The sequence below is a fragment of the Xiphophorus hellerii genome, chromosome 12 (genome assembly GCF_003331165.1).
Source record: "Xiphophorus hellerii strain 12219 chromosome 12, Xiphophorus_hellerii-4.1, whole genome shotgun sequence".
NCBI classification, from domain to species: domain Eukaryota; kingdom Metazoa; phylum Chordata; class Actinopteri; order Cyprinodontiformes; family Poeciliidae; genus Xiphophorus; species Xiphophorus hellerii.
In genome coordinates, this window is record NC_045683.1 from 9,807,472 (window position 1) to 9,830,362 (window position 22,891).

Genomic DNA, 22,891 nt, shown 5'->3' on the forward strand with positions numbered 1-22,891 from the left:
ATGTAGGTCTGTGAACTGAGATGGTTTAGCTATATCTTTTGGATCAGATAATATTTTTTTCAGCTAATGGGAGTATTATTCAAAAGAGAAACAGCCCCACAGCATTACAGATCCTCCACTATACCTACAAGTGGTGATGAGGTCCCTTTGCAAATGTTTTGCACATGATGATTTACTTTACCAGAAACTGACTCATTCTTTTGGTGTGATGCCTTTGTACCCGGACGTTGGATTTCGCAAGTACCTAGTTGGAAAAACAAGAATCCCCCCCCCCCCCCCTGCTGTGAATACAGAATGTTGTGATTATTGCCAGTATAAATCCCCTTTTAGCAGTTCTGACGGCATTGTAAAATATCTCCTTGTGACCAAGTCCCTTTGGTGTTTCAAGACATAAAATGGAGAGAAATATATTATCAACTTCTATGGCTTTTACTGGAAACTTAAAAACAACAGCAACCTTAAAAACACAGTTTTCTGACTCATCTTGGATGTGACATCATTCCCAGCTCAAAGCTCCTAGTTTGGAAACTAACTGAACAGAAAAGTCTCATCGGATTAAATCCCAAAACAAGTACATCAGATTAAAAGCACCTTTTCAAAATAACAATCTTCGGGATGGCACTAAAGACACTTTAATTAAGTCTGCACCTCTGTATGGAAAATATTTTTGTTGTTGTTGTTTATCTAAGGTAAATTTCTCATCTTAAATGTGCTTGCCTGAGCTGTTAGCTGTGTCTCACTTGAATTTAGCTGCTGAAATAAATCAACTTTTTGATATAAACTCCACATTGTTACACTCATCATGCCAACAAGTACTTTCTCCTGATTGGCATGTAGGAGAAGTATCTAATGGTTGCTATGGAGACCTGTTGACTCAAAGATGGACCTTTTAAATGCAGTTTTCCATGTGGGAGCTTAGGAGATGTTTTACCTCCATTTCATCCTCCTCACTGTGTGACATAGCAAGATACATATGTTTTACTGTAATATTTACAGTCAATTTTTAATTTAACCAAGAAAATCAACACTGATTAAAAATCTGTTTTATAAGAGTGTTCTGATCAGATCTGAAGTTATTGCTATCTAAATAAAGCTGACTTGGAGCATCCTGTCAGTGGAAATTTGACTACAAAGTTTTATAGAGCACCAACAGAAACATGTTTTTCAAAAACAAACTCAACTCTAGTGAAAAGTTAGCAAACTTTAAAAAAACTGCATATAGCAACACATTTTATGAATTAAGAAATCATCTCCAGAGTGCCAGCTTATCCCACATCCTCCTGTGTTTTCGTTTTTTCTTTTTTTGGTCCTCAAATTATAAAGCTGGACTCCTGCTGATCCATCCAAAACACGCATGCTTCACCTCACCCCAGAGGAAAACCAACAGGTCACACATGCTTCTCCAAATCCTCCATGCGTGATGGGTGTGTGTGATCATTGCACATGTCTGATAAGTATCTAGCTTCATGAAAAAGTAAAAAGGAAAAGAAACTTAAGAAGGTGGAGCAGATGCCCAAACCTGCAAGCGATGAAGCCCTGATCCAATAAAGGAAAAAAGATGTTCAGTTTTGCTTTTTTTTTCAGAACAGACTTTAAATGGATTGCGAGGGAATGGGATTTGCTTGATCTGATATTTGTGGCCCATATGCTTCTCAGTAACTGACGCTGAATCTGGTGATGATATGAGGCCTGTTTTATCATCGTGATGGAGCAGAAAAAGAAACAGACACAAGTCAGCCTTAAGAAACATGCATACAGTGTTTATTTACAACCAGGACACATTAAATAAAACTACAAAGATACTTCACTTATACAAAAGATAGATTATATCCCATTCACATACAAAATAACAATAATTTACTGTATAAATTAACATTTCACTATATTTCGCTATTTACAATTTCATGAAAACAACATTTTGGCCCCTTGTGACAGCTTCCCACAGGGCCTATGCTATTGTTTTCATGTCATTGAGCTCTTCAGGACATTCGCAACAATCTGAAGGGGGGGAAATGCGGACATTTTTGAGTACTCCGAAAGAGACGTAGCGTGGAATTTTCCGACCGACTGGAGGACGGGACAGAAGTCGGGAGTTTGCATAATTCACCAGGCTAGCCAAACAAATATACCCTTGTTAGATACCGACTGTCACATTTGGTTAGCTTGTGCTTGATTTGAAAGCGCATTAATTTCCCCGTCCCACTCCTCTCCACGCATGGTCAGCTCTGAACACTGCAGACCCAGGGGCGTCTGCAATGCAATGACTGCAGCTGAGCAGATGAGCAGAAGACAGCATTGAGTCACTTTTTAAATTTTTTTTTTTTACAAATTTCTAATTGGGAGACAGCGATGCATTATTCTTTTTTAATTGATTCAGATCCTGCAGGAATCTGCTCATTGCTTCAAGTGCTCAGGTTGTTGATCAGGTCATTTTGGTTCATTTTCACCATAATCTAAATGCAAGCCAGGATAAGTACCGTTTTGTTTTGTAAGTACGAGCAAAACCAAGTGCATTGAGTGAAGAAACCACCTCAAGCGTTATAACCCTACGCAAGAAAAACCAACTGCTGATGGCACAATAGTAGATTCTGACCTTTCTGAAGTGGTTAATATGTCACAGCTGCAAACGTAACGTCGGCTTGTGGGTGGCACCGCTGAGCACTTTCTGAGTGTACCGTTCTCAAGACACTTTAATGCTGCCTAAGCGTTCCACTTTTGAGCTCGCCAAATGAGAACGTTTAAAATAAAAGCAGATGGGTCTCTCGAATGGTTTGCTGAGACAATAAAATCAAAGAGTGGTCATAAATATCTCTGTTTCCACAATGAATTATAGGATATACAACAATATTCACCCCATTTCTCCTGTAATCAAAAGACAAAGAGTTAATGCGAACAATATGTTCAGTAAATGTCCAAGACTACAAGTAAGAGCACACAAATTAAACAAAATATACGTTTTTATGAAGAGTTGCTTTCCTGATGGCGGCGGATCTACTTCCCCTCACACACAAGATCTGGTATTTTTTCCAAAGAGAAATCCTTTCTTGGGAATCTCACTCCTCATATCTGCATCAGTTCTGAAGTCTGTGAGGGTTCCTGGTCGATATAAAGACAGAAACAGATGTGTGGAATCTGATGCAGGGGAAGAGGAGATCCTTAAGGCACTTGAACACCATGAAACCGGAAAGACTCCCACCCACAGCCCAAGCGGGAAAAACAAGCCCCCAGATCTTCCCAAGACTCCCAAACTGGCAGCTTGTCAGGGAGAAAACAAATCCCAAACCTTCTTGTCACTTCTTCTCTCCACCCAAACGTTGGAGCAAAAGGTGGGTGAGGGAGCTCTCCTTCACTCTGATCAGCACCTAAAGTGTTGTGATATCTCAGTGAACTATTCATTTCCTCTCCTCATATACCCAGGTTATCATGTCAAACACATCAAGGAGAAAAAGAAAGAAACTCAAGATTAGCATTTGCAAACAGAATAGAAAAGACAAACATATACAAGTCTTTGGAGGGAAACAACTCTGGCTTTTGACAGCAAATGTTCTTCTGTATGAGGCAGTTAGGAGTTTACGTGAAACTGTTAAGCTTTGACTGCAGGTGTTTGGGTGTGAGTTTTCACTGATAAAGCTGCAGTCTGGAGGGATTTTAGAGGTATGCTGATTGCTGAGGACGGCTATGATGGATGAAAATGGCCTCTTACGTGTGAAGAGCCTCTAGATCTTCTTCCATCCAGTCTTTTAGCTCTCCTCTCTGTCACTGTGGCCCCTTATGCCCCTGTGTGACCCTCCTTCTTTGGTGCCAAGAGGAATGAGAGTGCCTTGTCTTTTATTTTGTTTTGGCCAAAAGGCCATTTAAGCTGCAGTCACTGAGTCAGTTGCCATTAGTCACTCAGTCGTTTGCTTATTAGTGAAGCGCCTCGTTGGATTTCACTGTCTCAGAGCCATGTCATCCGACGGCCCTTGAGCAGAGTATTTGTGGATGGCGATAAAGGTGGAGAGCAGCAGCAGCAGCAGCATTAGTGGCCCACTAGAGGGCTGAGGTCCCCATGGTGGTTCTTTAGCTTCTTCTTGAAGAGGGAGATGGTGGAGGGCCGGTACAGGATGATCCATGGCTCGGAGGACACTGTGCTCTGGCTGCAGCTGTCTGAGCCACTGACTGTCGGGATGTTCGGCGTCCTGGAGGAAAAAATAAGCGGGAGATGAAACAAAAAGCAAAAAAGAAAACTAAACTTAGAGCAAGTACAGAAAACACTCTAGTACTTGTTATTAATGTGAATTTTTGACAGTTTGTTAAATCTTTCTCTAATATTTGCAGCTGTCTGCTGGTCAACTGGAGTTCACAATTTAAGCCACTAGATGGCACTACATCCTTCAGACTGGATCTTTAATCGCCCACCTTTGGTAATTTTGATATCAAAAATCTACAATACTAACAGTTAAAATTATGTAAAGTAAGGAATTCATTGAAATAAGGGGCTAATAGAAAAAAATATAATGATCCTGGTGTGAAAAAGTATTTATCACCTTGCAAATTTATTCAGTTTTTTTTTTTTTGCTCATTTATTTTTGTCCAATTTAAATGTTTCAAATTACAAAATAATTGAGGCAGTTTCAATCATTTATTTATTTATTTATTTATTTATTTATTTATTTTAATCCTCTGCAATAAAACTGAATTTCAAAGAACCTCTGTTCTTTACGCAGTTCAGATTTGACCAGTAAAAACAGAACATTTTGAGCTGGAGACGATTAAATGCTGCCCAGATTCCTAAAGCCTTTAAATGAGGAATCGGTGATTCACACATCGAAATTGTTAGTCAGGTCTTTAGTTTAATTCTGTTCACACTGTTTGCAACACAGAAATCAGACACAAAGAAAGTCCACATTGACTGGAGTTGCCGTATGCAATACAAAACTTGTGACGCGCAAACTCTTTATTCATTTTTTTTTTTAGTGTTTGTACTGCACCATAACAGAATGTCGCCCTGGATGATGAGACATATTTCATGCATTAGAACTACTGGTTTTTGCTGCCCATAATAGATTACAAATTTTTGTCAATAAAATCAACAACAAAAAAAATTGACAAACAAACACATTATTAAAATAGATTCATACAACTAGTCGCGTTTTATGATTTAGGAAGCAAAAGATGATACAGTGAGTCAGACCACTTTTTAAATTTGCTCAAGGTGATGGATTTAACTGTGTTTATTCTGTAACTGAACATGGACTTACAATGGTTTGTTGTTGGACGTTGTTGCAAGCTACTCATTTTGGTCTTTTTGTTTGTGAAAGCAGGTGATGTATTGCTAATATTTCATATACAGTAAATATCCTGTTCTTTTCTGTACAATTTACATTTTTATTTAGCAGCAGATTTTTAGCTGCTGCAGTTTGTAATTGATCTAAAATAGTTAAATTTTCTGCTCAGTAAAGTTCCGTCTGAACTGCTGTACGCTTAAAGTGCTCCTAAAGAGTGTTTCATCAGTTTTCCCTTAGTAGGATTTTAATATTTAGAAAGGCATCATGGTAAAGAGAAATTACTTTTGAAGCTTGATTCCACAGAATGCTTCACCTTTTGGGAACTACTTTTTGTGTAAATATAACTTTTTACACTCTGAGGTTTGAAATCGGCAAATGTCATGTCAGGAATGCAGTGAAATATCACAGATGAAAGGTTTAACATTTGTCGCTTGGTGGCTCTCGGTTCTAATATCGTCATACTTACTTGACCGTGACGTGGAGCAGCAGCTTGGCCACCATCGCCACCACCGTCAGTATGAGCAGAGCAGCCAGAGCGTAGATGGTCCACACTGCAGAAAAAAGGGAGCGACTCAGTAACAAGACATCAAACATCCTGTCACAGTAACAAAAACAAACCCAAGCATACTGGAAAGATTAGCAAGCGAAGAGCTATTTGAGCGCTGCTGGCACACCTGTTTGCAGTGTTCAGCCAGCAAATTGTCAAGAAATGGTGACACATTATCAGCGCACATCTGTTCTCCTCTGGCTGAGGAAAACACAAGGTAGTTGGATGAGGCAAAGCATGTGGGACTCTGGGAGAGGAATGTTTGCAGGAATCAGCAAAGCACAGGACGCCCGCGCTTTGCCTTGACAAAACGTCTGGTTGGGAACATTGGGGAAATTCAAAGTTACTTCACTTCTGAGTGATTGTCAGGTAGAAAAAGCACTTTCAGTTAGAGTCACACTTGGTCTGAACATGTAGAAGCAATTCTGCGGAAAAAAATGTTGATCTGAACAGTTTCAGAGGGATAAGAGTTCATGCTTAGATTTGAGTATGGTGGGGTGTTAACATACTAGCGCTGTGGCCGGTGGTCTCGCCGCGTCCAGCCCACTGACCTGGCATGTTGTGCTCGGGTTTGCCGGGGCTGGACGTGATCACGTAGAGGATGTGCGAGGTCCGTCCGTTGGCGGTGCTGTTGGATCCCTCAGTGACGCTGCTAGACAGCTGAGGGCCCAACGTGCTGGAGGCGTGTTTGCTTTCTTTTTCATCCGAGCCTCTGGGAATTGTGGTCCTGGTGTCCTGCCTTCTGAGAGCTGCACAGACACAAACGTGAAAATTAATATGCTTTTTAAAACCATCTACCAGCAGGTTTAAATGTTAAATTCTCCTCTTGAGAATGAGCTAATCCCAAAATTAATTGATGACTTGGAGGATGATGTCAAATTATACAGCAAAGGGAGGAGTGAATATTTAGTGCTAACATGATTTTCAACACTAATTCATAGTTGTGAGGCTGATCAGTGTCTTCAAAATTTGCCTAAAATTGGCAGCTGCCCACATGGACAAGTCAAATAACTTCTGAAAATGGATAAAGAATTGGTTAAGTAGTTATTATTATTATTATTATTATTATTATTATTATTATTATTATTATTATTATTATTATTACAACCTGTAAAAAAGAAATTGTTCAAATAAATGGTTAAAATTTAGGTAATAAGTAGGTTGAATGTATTTAAACTTTTGACTGCAACTGTACATGCTGATTTAGTAAAGTGTCAGTTAAAAATGAGAAGTTTAAGTTTATATTTTTAGCCTGCACTTTATTTATTCATCATTAGTTGTAATTTAATTAGATTTGTTTCAGGAGAACTTGCATGTTTCTGCTTTTTAATACCAAATATTATGTTGTTTTAAATTTGATGCAGTTATTCTTGTAGAAAACCTTTAAAATTAAAATCTGTTTATTCTGTATGTAATATGCATACATGTCTTTACCAATGCTATTTCAAATAAATGTACCTCAAACTGATAATGTATTGATGAATATGATGATACTCTCATGAAGTCAACAGCTCACCAAATAGTCTTCATTAAAGATCAGGAACCATAAGTAAAGACTTCTCTATCCCGCCTTGTTTCTATCCTCCATGAATGGTGGTCGGATTCGAAAGCAGCGTGGGATATTTTTCCTACTTTTCACATAATCGCTCGACCTGACTGTGATGTTCCCGGAACATCCCACATGTTTCCCATTTGCAGGCCAAATGGCATGCTTCAAACCCAGTCACAGCTGAAATGTACCACCATCCTCATCTGAGAGTGTTTACCCTGAAATTACAGCCCAGCCTCCCAGCCTGCCACCATGGAGATACAGAACAGATTTAGTGGCGATAATCAAACTCTGTGATCTTTCTTCTCCCTCGGCTTGGCTCCTTGTTCTGTTCACCTACTGTATCGATGTAAAGTTTGCTTTCAGCCTTTCAAAACAGAAGCAGTGACTCTACGTGGTGACCTTTTCCTGCATTGCATCTCTATTTCTTGGCTACACGACGCCTCAAAGAAAACAAGAACCATGCCTGTGAAGAGGTCAGGAGATTCTGACCTTCTGATATTGTTTCAGTGTAATTCCACCGAGACAGAAAAATGACAGGAATATAAATAGCGACAGAGAAGGAGGAGCAGGAGCAGACTGCATCGCTCTGTGTCAGCCTGTAAGATTAAATGTCACCTATACCTTGTTATATCATCTTACAATTTACGCATCCCTTTAGAAATTAGGGGAAAATTTACACAATATTAAAATTGTGTAAAACACAGCAGGGCAGTCTGGGAAAAAAAACATGTGGCTTTAAATTCACTGCAGTTTTCCCAGCTGTGCTTCACAGCAAAATTGGATTATAAGAAGGTGCACTGACAGTACTATGTACATAGTTGTCCAACATATTTGCTTTGAGGTTCAGCAGGGAGCAAACTCTGGAAAAGCCAAGCAGCCTGCTGACAATGGAGCAAGTTCCTTGGAAAAACAAATTTATCCAGATACGCAGGATCATCTGCAGCTGCGAAGAGAGATCTACAGCGCCTTGCGAAAGGTTTCGAAGAACTTGAACTTTTTCACCTTGTGTCATGTTACAACAATGAATGCCAATATATTTATTGCAATTTTATGTCGTAGACCAGCATGAGGTGGTTCAAAACTTCAAAATGGAAGAGAAAAACAACATGGTTTCAACATTTTCACATGTAAGATCTGAAAACTGTGGAGTGCGTTCTTATTCCTATGAGCCAATACTTTGTAGAAGAGTTTAAACACAGTCAGGTTGGATGGGCAGCATGTGTGAACTGGAACTTTCAAATCTTTCCACAGATTCTCAGTTGTATTTAGAACCAAACTTTGACTGGGCCATTCTAAAACCATTATCTTGTTTCTCTGTACCTACTGAGAAAAAACATGTCCCCACAATATGATGATGCCAATATGATTTAGTTTGGTTTAATTTAATTTAGTTTAGTTTAGTTAATCACAATTCATAAACCATGATATATATTTAAATAACTATTTACTTGAAAATGAGTTAGGTAGAAGTATAAACTTATTTGATCCTGCCAACTTTCTTGTATATGTGTTACTTTTTGCACGTTATTCATTTACAAAACAGGAAATTTGAAATATATTTACATATAACATAAAATGATCAATAATAAAAAACAGAGCTTCTTTTTTTACAGCTGGATAACATAACTCAAACCATTTGTTTCAATCAAACATAAAACCTCCAACATCCTTTTTGAGAAAATAGTTAGCTTCATTTAATATATTTCATGATTTAACATATCTTATTTTAAACTGAGTTATGTCTTTACATTGTTTCAATTCAACATTTAACCAGTTCCATGAAGCCACTCTTCACATTCAGATACACACACATACTTTTCTTTCAGGATGGAATCTTTGATTTTTAAATTGACTTATAACCCATCTTCCTGCCACAGAACATATGACAATTTTGTGACCGACCTCAAACCAAAACTGCAGTTTTAAATTTAACCAAATCACAAAGATTCAATATGTTTGACTTTAGACATTATGTGTTTGTGGTATACTTCAAAGTAAACTAATATGGCTTTACCTTAGCAATGTTTTTCTTTCAGCTGGTCTTTCATAAAAGGCAGATTTGTAAGGTAAATGACTGATAGTTGTACCTCATGAGCATCAGACCTAACAGGAGATAACTTAACTAAAACTGCTGAACAAAATACTATCAAGTCAGCACACACAGTGTAGTAGGCTTACAGGATGCAGTAGTAATGGTTGTTCATTAATCTTACCTTGGTACAAAAGAGCAAAGCCATGAGCCTGATTGGTGCGATCTGAGAAGAAGTACAGAATAACAAAGTCTCCTGTGATGTTCACCAGCCCCCTCGGCGGGCTGCGCCAGTCGAAACGGGCAACCACCTCCCTGGTGTAGCCATCCAGAAGCTCCACCATGTCGGTCTGGTCGGAGATGTCAAAGAAGGTGAAGTTGAGGAGGATGGCGTAGGATCCGGGGACCTGGATGGTCCAGTAGCAAACGCGGCTGGCCGCGTATTTGTCAGGGAAGTCGGGGGAGTAGATCACGCCAGCGGGGGACGTGTAGTTCCCGCCACAGGCGCCAACCCGGACTGAGGGCAGGAGGAGACGAAACACGGTCAGAGATGAATGCTTTTGGAAAGTTGGTGTGATCCTGAAATAAACTCAGGTATGAACTGATAACAGTTACTTACAGGTACTCAGAAGGCAGCACAGCATTGGATTTTTTTTTTTAAATCAACGTGATGTATAAGGTTTTATATAGGTAAATAATTTAATAGCAGTTCTAATCCTGATGAAATTTTTTTTATTACAACATAAATTTTCTTAGGCTGGCAGCTAAAGCTGCAGGCAGACATGAGTTGAATTACATTATAATTTCAGACTTTACTGATTTATTTGAGGATTTAACAAACAACTACTTATGATGTAGTAAGTGAATATATGATTCCTCCAGGAATCATAAGTCATATATCATATATTGACTTATGATTCCTGGAGGAATCATAAGTCAATATATTCTATTGACTTATAAGTCAATATATATAAGAATATATTGACTATATAAGTCAATATATTCTATTACTTTAGCAATAGTAGGAATAGTTGTTGCTCATCAGCTTTAAATGAAAGAAATTGGTTTATTTTAAATCTTTGTGTAAATACTGTGATTTGCTGAAACTGTTGCATTTTAATCAAACTTATCATACTGTGAGAATCTCATACCACCTGTGCCTCTTGTCATTGCACCAGTCGAACAAAACTGTTTGCAGTTATTGTCAATGCAGACAAATTCAATAAAAGAAAAGGTTGACCCTGCATTCTACAGCTGACACTTTATGTTGTTATTCAACTTGTTGCATTGTTGATTGTTTAGAGCCCAAATTTTATCCCTGTGTGTTGTTTTTGTCTGCTAATTCCCCTCTGCAAGAGCAAATTCTATTCTATTCTATTCCATCCTGCTGTAGCCATTATGTATTTCACAAATATGTAAATAATGAATAAAATAGATATGAATATTCATGGCACACTGCAACAGTGACATGTGGAAAATCTAAATTTATTAGGCCCACGTAATATCAAGCAGGCACTGGGTGCTATGTTTTAGGCTCACAGAAATTGCTGCAAAGTTTTCACCATACAGTTTTGTCAAACTTTCCCCTAAGAACTTAATTTTTCCACCAAACTGAAGCACAGGGATGAGAAAAATGCCTCAGTGGCGTTTACCGTCAAAGACGATGATCCAGCCGTCTCCTCCGCAGGGCTGAGTGTGATCGCCGAAGCAAACATGGTTACACTCCATGCTGGACGATTCCACATGGTCTTGCAGGTCTGCTTCGTTGCCACAGAAACAGGCATAACCTGACTCCATGCCGGCAAGCTGCAAAACAGAAAGTTTGGAACAAACTCTAGTCAGTGATTTTCATTTGAAATCAATTTGTCAAGAGAGACACGGAGACAAACCCTTCAGGGTCTCAAGTCTGCTGACTGAGAAGCAACACAATGAGATATTCTCAGCTTTTGGGGAAAAAATGCTGAAAATATACTGAAATACACCACAGACTGTTGACTTTCTGTGGTCTTTCAAATATCAAAAATCACATTTATTTTCATTGCTGTTTACACTTAATTTGTATGGATTAGCAAACAGTATTTTCATCCCTTAATCTTTTCACATTTTCCCAATTTACAGCTGCAAACATCACAGGTAAAAATGCGTTGGAAAAATGTGAGCTGATATTGACAAATAAAATCACCTCTACATAATTTTTTTTTGTATCGCCCAGCTGCACTCTTCATCAAATCTAACTGAACTTAAACTTTTTTTGTGAAGATTAGACAGAAATTTTAGTCTTCATATGTGCAAAGCGAGGCATACCCCAAAAGATCTGCAGCATTAATTGCAGCAAAAGGCTCTTCTACACACTATTAACTTGGGAAGTTTGAATATGAATTCATGCCACAGTTTTAAGTATTTTAGTTATTTTGAAGAGCTTATATCAGCATCCTTCCTTTTTACAATTAACTGTAAATTTTTTCTTACATTGATCCATCAAAAAAAGAAAATCCACTGAAATACATAAATGTTTGCGTTTGCAAAATGACGAAATGGGAAAAGGTTTAGGGGTTTGAATACTTTTGTAAGGTGTAAAGTGCGCATAATGTGAAGGGAGTAACTCAAACAGCTTTTACCATAAAAACAAAAGTTAATGATAATTAGCTCCTTAAAGATTTGGAATATGGCACTAAAAGCTTCATCCCTAAACGTCCTCCCAGACACTGGGAACGCTTGTTCTCCAAAGAATCAGTCTTTCATTCGAAAAAGACACCATTGTTCCAATTTCTGGGCTGAGATGAATTTGGTGAATTGAAGGTACGGGAAACATTTCCCACCCTCCATGTTTTGTGTCATGAAACAGGAATTCATTCAGTCTCTGCTCTCCACACAAGCCGTAAAATGAAGTCAGGGAAAGACAGATTTATGCCTCATTTATGCCTCACTCCAAAAGTTATGTGGGCTCTAGATTCTCCAGTAGTTATTGTTTGTCAAGGACAATAACAATAAAACTAAAACCAGTAGCCTCTTTCTGCTTCATGTGCATAGCTAACAGGTGAAAAAGACTCATCTGTGTCTGTCATTGTGGACGGAGCTGGGGCTGATCTGCTGGGACAGAAAATCAACACCTGGCGCAGTCTGTGGTGGCAACAATTGTGATGAAAAAATGAAAAAAGCCTTGCAGAGGAAGTGTTCAGTGGGCTAACAGCCATTAATTTCCTGCTATCAGGCCTAATTATTGGGATAATTTGTCATCCACAGAGTGGTTTGAGGCGGCATGTTTGATGGCTGAATAATGAGGTCATTCAAATGACAACAAAACGAACCATCATTCACTTTAAAACTGAGCTGAAGACTAATTTAAGTGCAATATGGACAGTTTTCTGGACGGTATTTAATCCAACAGGTGGATAAAAAGAAGGTGGGGTTTTTTTGTCTTTGAAGTTGCACGTTTTCGTTTCTTTCAGCGTACTATGACATCATGGTAAATCTCACCGAGTATTTCTGACTTCGACAGAAGTTGATGCAGGTCTGGATTGTGAGTTTGTTGGAGATGTCATGGACTCCAGGAAGAGTCGGAGGATGACCGGTGTCTTTGAAGCAGCCCAGATTCCCAGGCACTGCAGAGAGACGGGAGGAGGGTGAAAAGGACATTAGGAGATTGGGGTTATTTTTATGGAATTTATTGAACACTTAACTTAACATTGTACAAGGTCAGAATTAAATACAAAAACACTTCATTCAAATTAGTCAGTTATTGAATAAATAACTGTTTGCACTTCTTGTTATTAGCGTTCTGGAAAACTATGCAAAAAGAGAATGAGTCTGGAGAGGTGCAAAGATGTATGAATAGTTGTATTTACTGTCTTTCATTCTCTATAAGCTGTTTCCCCCCATCCTGACCAAACAGATGTAGGTAAGAGATGGAACATTTTTATATCACAGCTCTGTAGTTTTATCTGTTTGCCTCCTTTAATCCACAGTATATTTACTAAATGGAGTCCCATCTCAAATACTATCTCTTTAAATCTAGCAAAGTGATTACACACTCCAAAGCCTTTAAATTCAGCATAATAGCTCAGGAAGAGCCAATAAAGCCTCTGGCAGTCCATGTCCCATTTATGATTTGTTTTTCATATAAATTGGCTTTCTTGTGTTTTACTGCAGCATTGTGAAGTCCAGCAAATTTGACAAACAGTAATGCATTCACAAATTGAAAGCTATTTCCATGGGAAGCAAGAAAAAAAACCCTTTTCCTTAGGAAGGGTATCATCCTTCTACAGAGCGCAGAAGACCTCATTAAAACAAAGATGGACAAGACATGAGCAAAGACTGTCAATCACGCTTTAGGACACAACTAGAATGCAAACTTGAAAGCCGAGAGATATATATTGCTGTTACATATCAAGGGATTTTTTTGATCACAAGTTGGATATCAAACAGAGGAACGTTTGTTTTTGGTGCAGTAACAACATCTTAGTCTCTGGATGCAAAGTTTGACAATCCGGAGACTGCAGGGCTGTTCGTCCCCCGATGCTGCATTGTCCCAGAACCGAGACTCTCGGCAGCAGTCGTCGAAATAACAAACAGAGCCGCTGACGGCAGCCAGCACCAACGAGAAACATTTTCACTGTGCTGTCCTGGTTCTGTTTTGGAACGTACTGATAATATGCAAACAAAAGCATCATGGACAGACCATAAATTTGGATTAAATATTTACAACCTCGCTGCAGTCAAAACATCTTGCGTCGAACTGACCTTGATAAAGACCACCCACACACAGTTTGGGTCTATGATGCTGGTGCCAGTGTTAACTTTTCAGCTGGCACGAATGCTCGCTGCCATTCCCAGTGAGATTCTACAAATTCTTTCTGTTTATGAAGGAATTAAGCACAAAGGCTTTTCAGAAAGAAAAGTGTGACATGTTTAAGATTCCGCCACAGACTGGTGGGTACAAGGAGAAACGACACGAAACAGACACATTCTCAATTGTTGGCCGCAAAGTGACCGTTATTTGGTCTTCCAACGCACTTTGTTTGACAAATGACTCAGCATTTGAAGACAAAGTCATCTAACTCTGTCGCACAAGCAATAAATCATGTGCAGCATTCTTTTTTTTGTTGTTTTTTTGAGCTCCAGCCAAGCCACAGCTTCAGAGGAGGGTAAATACGGTTGCTTGGGTCATTTACTGTGACACGAAGGAACACACTGCTTTAGTTAGGAGCTGGATTATATGACAGGTTAAACGGAAATAAAAAAGTAATGAGAGTGTTTGAGGTTTTCAGTGTTTCATACAGAGAGCAAAGAGAGCTGGGGAAGCAGTTTTTTTATTATCTGTTGCTCAGGTATGCACTGGATTGACCCCTGAGGAGTGTGCACCGCGGGAGCAGAGATAAACACCTGGCTGGAAACCAGCAACCTCCCTCCAAGCAAGGCACTTCAGTGATGCCTTATGAAAAGCAAAGTGGGGGGAAAACTGCTACTGCAGGGCTCAGCAACTCAGATTAAAGGCAGAAATAATCTTTTTTTTTCACTCTGCTTTGAGATGAAGATTTCAGACTGCAGTCAATTTATCGTTCTTTGTCCTCGTCTCGTCTCACTTCGCGCCGTTGAGCAGCAGGTGGAATCGTATCACGCCGGAGCAGCTTTGGATTTTACGTGGATCTTGCGACGCTTTTACCCGTCTTTATCCCAAAAGTTGTCCTGCCTCAAAACTTCTGGAGAAAACAACCATCACAGACATCTGTGCTGCAGACTCAACAAGCACAAATATCCACTTAGAAAAAAAAACACAAAAATGTTTAACACACTTCAAAGCTGCTGGTGGAATTTGGGCTTTAATGAGCCAAAGGGGAGAAATGGAGGAAACACAAGGAGCTCCAATCCAGACCTGTGAAAACCTTTGGAGATCGCAGCAGGATAGGGGTTCAATTGGAATCTTACACTCACAGCTTGGTTTGTTTACCTTTCTGCACAGAAACGCAGTGTGCCTAACCTCAGATATATGTTCCTCGGTCAAGAACCCCCCAAAAACATAAGAGTGGTAAAGAGAAGAAGAAAACACATAGCTTGAAACATCAAACATTTTGCAGCAGGCACTGGCAGCGAGTTCATGCAAGCAGGTTGATGAGCTGAGGCGACAAACGTGTTATTATGGGAAGAAAATCTGAAATTCCTACGACATCTGGAGGGTTAAAAGCAAAGACAGAAAACTCCAAAAACACATTTAGAGGTTGTCTCTAATTATATTAAATTGACACAGTTATGGCTTTCTGCTTGATCTTCACAACACAGTGTTCAAGATGAGGCAAGGCAGTGAACATGAGGTCAAATATTAGGTCATTGGAGTGCTGCAGGGATTCAGTTCAAAAGCCAAGATCACAATTTGTTCCAGCCAAGAAGACTACAAAGACAAGCAGTGATTGATTTTTAAACATGGTTATTTTTCTCCATTTCAAACAACTTGATTACTTGGAATTGTCTTTCTTGTGCTTTACTGAATGTAATAAATCAAGAAAGTGTCCTTCGGGAGTTAAAACATAAACCGAAAGTCAACAAATCCATAAAGAAAGGCTTTAATGTTGTTTATGAGTATGTTTCTTTTTCCACTCTGAACAATAACTGGGAGAAATCTTTATGTCTTATGGTTTTTGATTTATTTATCCAAAAAAAGGAACATTTACAACAAATTAGTAAAAAGCATTCAAAATCCCTTTGTCTTAAGTAATTAAATGACGTGTTAATGACATCCCCCTCACAAGACGGAAGGAACTATATAATACTGTCGTGAGGCTGAAATGAGATTCTAAGACTTCATTTTTTATGTTTACAAAAATAGTTAATGTTTTTGTTCAAATTCAGACCAGATGTAGTATTTGTCTTATTCTAATTTGCTTTGAATGCTGAAAATAAATCGAAAATGCAGTTTTTTACATTTTAACAAAATGGTAGCAATATTTTTAATAAATCTGAAACTGTATTTTAAAAAAATCTATGTTCAATGTATAGTTACGTATCAACTAGACTTATGTAAATACTACTTTAATTTACCTTGATAGAAAGCTTGAAATCTAAAGTTAACATTAGCGGCTAACGTTAGCCGTGAGCTATTCTCACAATGCTTCCTAAATATTTATAACCTGTTTCTTTTTTGTCTATACAATATCCAAAATACTAATAAAAATAAGTTGCTGTGGTGAATTTTAATGCTTTTGTAATCAGGTATTGTCAGCTAACTTGATAAGAAGCCTATATTAGTCCACTCCATCTACAGAACAGGAAAATTCAAGAACAAGAACACTTTTAGCAACTAAAAAAAAACTAACAAAGTAAGCTAATTAAGTATAGAATCAAATCAATGTATAAACTGTTTTACTTGCTCTAAACAAATATTAAAAGTCCTACTAGCTTTTCTTTCTGATTTTCTTCAGCAAGAAACCACTGTGAGTCTGTGAGTTTCTGCCTGAGCAGTTCTGGGCGTGGGAACATGAAAGGTCAGCTTAAGGAGGCTGATTGGCAGCACCCACACAGATCAGAGATGAAATCTCCCCTGGGGGCTTTAACGTGTATGTGATGGCACGAGGTTTCCATAATGAGTAATTACCTTCACGAAATAATAAATGAACATTTTTCTTCTGCTCTCTTAAGTCGATTCGGTAATTTTACTTTGTTGGTTCAGCACATCTAAGTATGGAAGATTAATTATTTTAAAACACATTTACATTTAGCCAAAATTACATATAACTGTTCAACAGGTAACAGAATTGAATTAATATTTCCTCAGATTGTAAAAATCTAACACCCAAAACAAACATTTGATCTAGAATTGGGTGATTTTTATTCTTATAGGTGCTTAAAAAGCTGAAATTCAATCCAGATGAGTGTTATAATTTATAACACATCTTTAGTACATGTGTGAGATCTGAGTTGTGATTACAAACAACATATCGTTTGTAACCATTATTTTTTCTTTATCGGAATTAGCTTTATTGTCCAAAGTTGGGTGAAACAACAAACAATTTGACTTTAGAGGAAATAAAAGAAGAATGAAGAAACGATATGTGTATGTATTTGCAGACATTTTAAAAAATGTTATTCTAATAAAGAAAGATTAAGAATTTTTACAGTGCAAAATCCTTCTAACATTATGTTAAAATCCATGTTCTTTTAACATAATGGCATAATTTCCACTTTTCAAAGTGATGCTCTTGAAATGAGGTCACTAAAAAAAGTTTCAACCAAATAGTGTCTGACAAGACAAGCAACCTTTTAGTTTCTTTTCATTCAAATTAAAAACTAAAACAAAAAGAAACAACAAAAAAACTTAAATCATCTTCTTTTTTTTTTTGAAAACAGAGAATTGGTTACAAAAACAAAGTGTCCTTTTTGTATCGTAACTTAAAAAACATTTTAAACTCCTCCATGTCTTCCAGTTCTTATAAGAACGTCCTTGTTTCTAGCTGCACACTATTTGCATCTAACAGGCACACTTAATACGATGCTGCAAATTTTTACAAGCCACGACGACGTATTGCTAACACAGACAAATGGTCCTGAGCAGTTTCTATTAATTTCAAAAACATACCAGCGGAGGAGCAGCACAGCCTTAAGAGAAGTCCAACACCTGAGGATTTTGCAATCGCTGAGGCTGCCAGAGACAAAACCTCCAGAGAAAATAAATGCAGGCATGATGAGACAAAGCAAAAGACTACTTTTCTCTGTACTGTTTCACATGCTTTACATTCTGGCAGCTTTGCAAAGCAAAACACATTATTATTATTTTTATTATTTTTCATCTGTAGCAGTGTTTAACCTCCAAGCGCCTTTTGATAGAAGTCAGTGTAGTATAACAGAATCCAATTTAGTTTTTGTTTGACTTAAGGGTGAAAAGAAAGCAAACTAAATAGACAAAATAGAGAAAAATAACCAGTGTGAAAAATTAAAAATGATCATTTTAGTTGCATCACTGCTTCATTAACATCCAATCCAAACGTCATTAGTGTTTACACTAGAGAGCAGCAGTTAGGTTGAAAGACTTCATGTGGGATTTTAAAAGCTCATTCCTCAAGTGCTTAAAGGATAATTGCAAGTAATTTAAAACAAAGGTGCACTGAAGTCTTGGAAAGTCTTCCAGCAGTTCATGAATCTGACCCTAGCAAGTTAAATGTTTAAGTTTGATGCGCTGCACCTCTGCTTTCTGCTTCTGTGTCTTTATTCCCTGCTTTGTCTCGTTTCTCCTTGTGACTTGGCCTCGTTTATTACAGCTTTGCAGTACGGTATATTCAATACGTAAACAAATACAGCTGCTGCATTTCACCAAGCCTGTTATTACTCCAGTCGACTGCACCGCAACCCACCAGAACATAAGGAAAATGGACAAATATGCCGCAAAGCTCCCCCTGGAGTTTCTGGAAACTCAGCATGGTTTGTCAAGACGTGGGAGTTGCTGTTGTGTGTTTTAGTTGCTTTTGTTTTTCTATGCAGATCATAAATTCTCCAGCCACTAAATGGAATAAGTTTGCGACTTAAAGTAAATGGACTTATTATTGGGCAGGAAGAAAAAAGGAATTAGATCTAACATACAGATTTACCAATGCATGTTTCTCTGTTTGCCTTTTATGCATACTACACAGGTAACTGGAATCTGTGTGAGTGATTTTTCTTTGTGTGTGAGGTGGAGACTGCTACAACAAGACTGAGACAGAGCAGATCAATGTCCCCGCTTGGGGCCTTGGGATAGTGACTAACCATCTAATTAGAGGGAAGGGAGACGAAGCAGGGCTTTAAATGAATAATTAGTGTCTTCTCTGAGTCCGAACAATGCAGGGAAGACATGAAAAATGGCCACCACACTGCATCGCCGCCTCTGCCGACAAACTAAATAGGCCGTGTCCTGAGGAGAGCCAGGAGACCTGATACTGGGGAGATCTGGAGATGAAAAGATGAGCAGATACTTTGTGGCCACCTTAGGTGAAAGATAAGCACTTCATTTATCATCACATACTGTAGTGACAGGCTCCACTGCTTATCGGGGCACCAGACATTAACTTTAGAGTCTCTCACTTTATTATTGCACATTTTCAAACGGATGTAAATAAACTTTACTTCAAATGCTACACTGCAGAGTAAAACCTCTTGATTCTTACATCATTCAGAATGAAAGACAAAAAAAGAAAACACCGCATTTCTTACGCAGTGATACCACAAAGCAGCTGGAGACAACAACTGCGGAAAAACATGAAGACCTATTTTGTAAAAAGATGAGTGTAAAACAGCACAAACATTTGAAATTCCCCAGTCAGTCAGTAACAGGAGTATTAGTTTTGCCAATAATATGACTTTGAAGAACAGCATAAAAATATGATCATTATTTCACTGGAGCCTGGTTTGCTGTATATTTAGAAGACATGATTGTTTCACTGGGAGTTCAGGTGACAGATTTAGGACTAAAATGAAATCTCAGTTTACAATTAAAACGATTTAGCTTGTCATTTAAAAAATAGTGGGGGGTTTTTTGTTTTGTTTTTTTGCTTAATTTTTTGTACTAGACTCTTACTTTGCCTGGAAATGCTTTGCATTTGCATTTTTTTTTTAGACAGGAAGATTATAAGTGTTGCACAACCTCCAACCTCACTTTCCTGTGACTTCTCCAACAACAAAGCTAATGATGGTTTAAAATGTCATAAAATAAAATTTTTTTGGGAAGGACTGCTGTGTGAGGATCGCTCTGACTACGGGAACCTAAGGGTAGGAGAGTATGAAACAGCAGAGTATGAAACAGCAAGAGAAAGAACAACACACACTTTCATATCAGGGTCTCCAAAAATATAGTGAGATAGTTGCTTAGTTTACACCTCTGTCTACAGCAGAAAGATTCATTAAAGAAAAAAATAACCAAATAATTGCTTGAATGTAGCAACGCTATAGAGTATTTTACTAATGTTTAACACCCAGAAACAACAAAGAGGTACCAGAAACATCTTTTCTAAAAGACCTGCTATGGTCTGTTGTTCTTGCCAACACGTCCATGACAGCGGTAGTTTAAATTTAGCAGAATGGCAGATGATAAAAATGTTCCATATACTAGGAAGATTTTGTTTCTTTCTACTTGTCAATGTCTTAAATGTAAAAGCAGAAAAACTATTTTAAGCTAAATGTTTGAAATAAAATGTCTTTCTTTCACTCTAAGTACCTTTCCACTGACAAAATAACCAATGCTTATATCCTTAAACAGCTTAGACTGACTACACTGTTTTAATTAAATGTACAAAAATAGATCACAAACACTTAATAGATAAAATAACTTTTAAGATTTCAATGAAAAGTTGTGCATTCACCTGAAGCAATGTTGATGTTCTTTTGGCCATTAGCCATCATTTATGAACCCTGAGTGCTTGACCTGCTGTCAGTCTCCTCCTTCCCTCCGAAGGTAAGCACAAAACAATTGCCAGTCTACTTGTTCTCATTAGCAAACATTCTACGAAACCCGCTGCCCTCATGATCAATACCTCTAATTCCCTAATGGCCTGAATGATTTAATTGAACTATGTCTAAAGAATCCGGAGCCAGACGAGGGAGAAAATCTCAGCGGTGCCCTCCTGGTTGCTTATAGAGGACTTTTCTGAATAAAAGGTTTCTTCACAGCACTATTTTGCCTTTGAAAAGATTAGATACCACAGAGTGTGTTCCAGGCTTTAAAATCCACTTTTTGCTTACTTACAAGTAACAGTACAACTGCTTTTTGGCACTCCTGGTGAAGATATTGGGAAAACCCAGGAAATAAATTAATATTTTATTGCAATTCAAATCTTTACAACCCAACAGTAACCTTGTCAGGATTCCCTTCACAGTTTTGAAGCGTATATAAAGAGAGATCACATAATCTTGACTCCTGTATTCTTCCCTTCAAGTTACTCCACAGGTTTTTCTGCAAGATTTACATTTGGGGAACGAGATGGTCATGGAAGATGGTTGACATTTTGTCCTTTGAACCATTTCTGTGCTGATTTTTGGTCAATTATAGTCAAATAAATAAGACAGGTTTCTAGGGATTTTCACACTTGTTTCATTGTAAGGAGGCCCCCCATACCAAAGAACATTTAAAAAAATACTGTGTCTGTTTTCACAAACAGAAAAAAAGGCTTTCCACATCTCAAATAACATTTTAAACAATCTCCATTCTGTGCAGAAAGTTCAGTGAAGTTAAGGTAAACCCTAACCAGTGTAATTATTTAGGATTTTGAACTACAGATGGTCATATTTGGTCCAGACACCTTAAAAAACCCAACATAGCTGCCCTTTAATTTGGTGCCATGGCATAACCCGTAACTTTAGTATTAGCAGGCGGCTCCAGCATACAGAAACAACCTCCTATAGGGCAGTGTGTACAGAGGAGAACTCTTCTCATGAGTTGACATGCAAATACGCAAGGAGAAAACCTATTTGGCAATTAACCACTTTTTTACTAGTTCCACTCTCTTGTAGAGTGCCACTCTGGCAGCAAACAGTTTGACTCTAATTAAAAAATATCAGTGTTTTCAATAATTCTGATCATAATTTCTTAACAGGGGTGCCGATAAGTGTTTAGGGCTTTCTGTCTCTCACCACACGTCGACCTTTTCAGCAGATTGCCTTTATTTCTTCACTATGTAAATATCTAATCACTAAGATTTTCAATACGGGCCAATCAACGCAGAGGTTTCCATTAAGCAAATTAGTAACCTTTGTGAAACTAAACAAGCTGTATGTAGAAAAATATGCTTATGTACACATTTGGAAAAGTAACTTGGTTTTTTAGAGGCTAGAAACAAATTAGATGATATCCTCATGATAAGCATTTATTTACAATTAGCACCCTTTTCTGAACTCTTCCCCCAAATGGAGCCACATGATAAGCCAGTCAGGGTTTCCTGATTTCCTAAAGTTGCCTGTAATAAATCCGTCTTTCTTTCCTCATAGTCCCAATTTAAAATTTTCCTCCATTAGTAATATGAGTGGGAAAAAACAGCAACCTTCTTCAGCCAAAACATCCCCTTGCATGACTGACCGCAATTGAACATCGGAAAAAATATACTTTGTTTATATTAGCCTTTTAACAACCACAATTAACCCAGTGTGCCAAAGGATTTGCTGTCTCATAATCTGGATATCTGACTGGATTGACACTGTTGTATCAGAGCAGAAAATTTATTCAAGCGCGCACCCTTTCTCTACACAGTGGTGTCTGAACCTGCTTCAGTGTGCAGGCAAAAAGCTCTGTTTGTGGTGACAGCTGGCATCAGACCACCTAGGGAAAATATTCTGTCTCTAAAAACAGTAAAGAGTGAGATAAATTATGCAATCACCGAAACCCAAAAGCATCACAAGGTCAACCGCAACCGCCACGAGGCAGAGCCGAATCTCAACTTCAGTCTGGCTTTGATTTCCAAACCACATGAGTGACTTTGTTTCAAAATCATGTCTTGTTTTAATTCACTCTTTTCTTCTTAAGGCAATTAACTATTAATTTTGCTTTA

The 22,891-nt window shown here is 38.1% G+C and overlaps 1 protein-coding gene across 2 annotated transcripts in view; it reads right to left on the minus strand.

The window, feature by feature from the left end:
* Window positions 1-1,739: 1,739 nt before the first annotated feature.
* Window positions 1,740-22,891, minus strand: part of kremen1 (kringle containing transmembrane protein 1) — a 78,032-nt gene continuing 56,880 nt past the window's right edge. Inside the window, exons 4-9 of one of the 2 annotated variants that reach the window (XM_032579469.1) lie at window positions 12,873-12,997; window positions 11,048-11,201; window positions 9,580-9,912; window positions 6,366-6,563; window positions 5,734-5,818; window positions 1,740-4,178 (exon numbers count right to left, since the gene is read on the minus strand). In XM_032579469.1, the coding sequence (XP_032435360.1) occupies window positions 4,019-4,178; window positions 5,734-5,818; window positions 6,366-6,563; window positions 9,580-9,912; window positions 11,048-11,201; window positions 12,873-12,997 (1,055 nt within the window). In that variant the 3' untranslated portion in view covers window positions 1,740-4,018. Of the gene's footprint in view, window positions 4,179-5,733; window positions 5,819-6,323; window positions 6,564-9,579; window positions 9,913-11,047; window positions 11,202-12,872; window positions 12,998-22,891 lie in introns of both variants that reach the window. The other variant, XM_032579468.1, reaches the window with a different exon arrangement.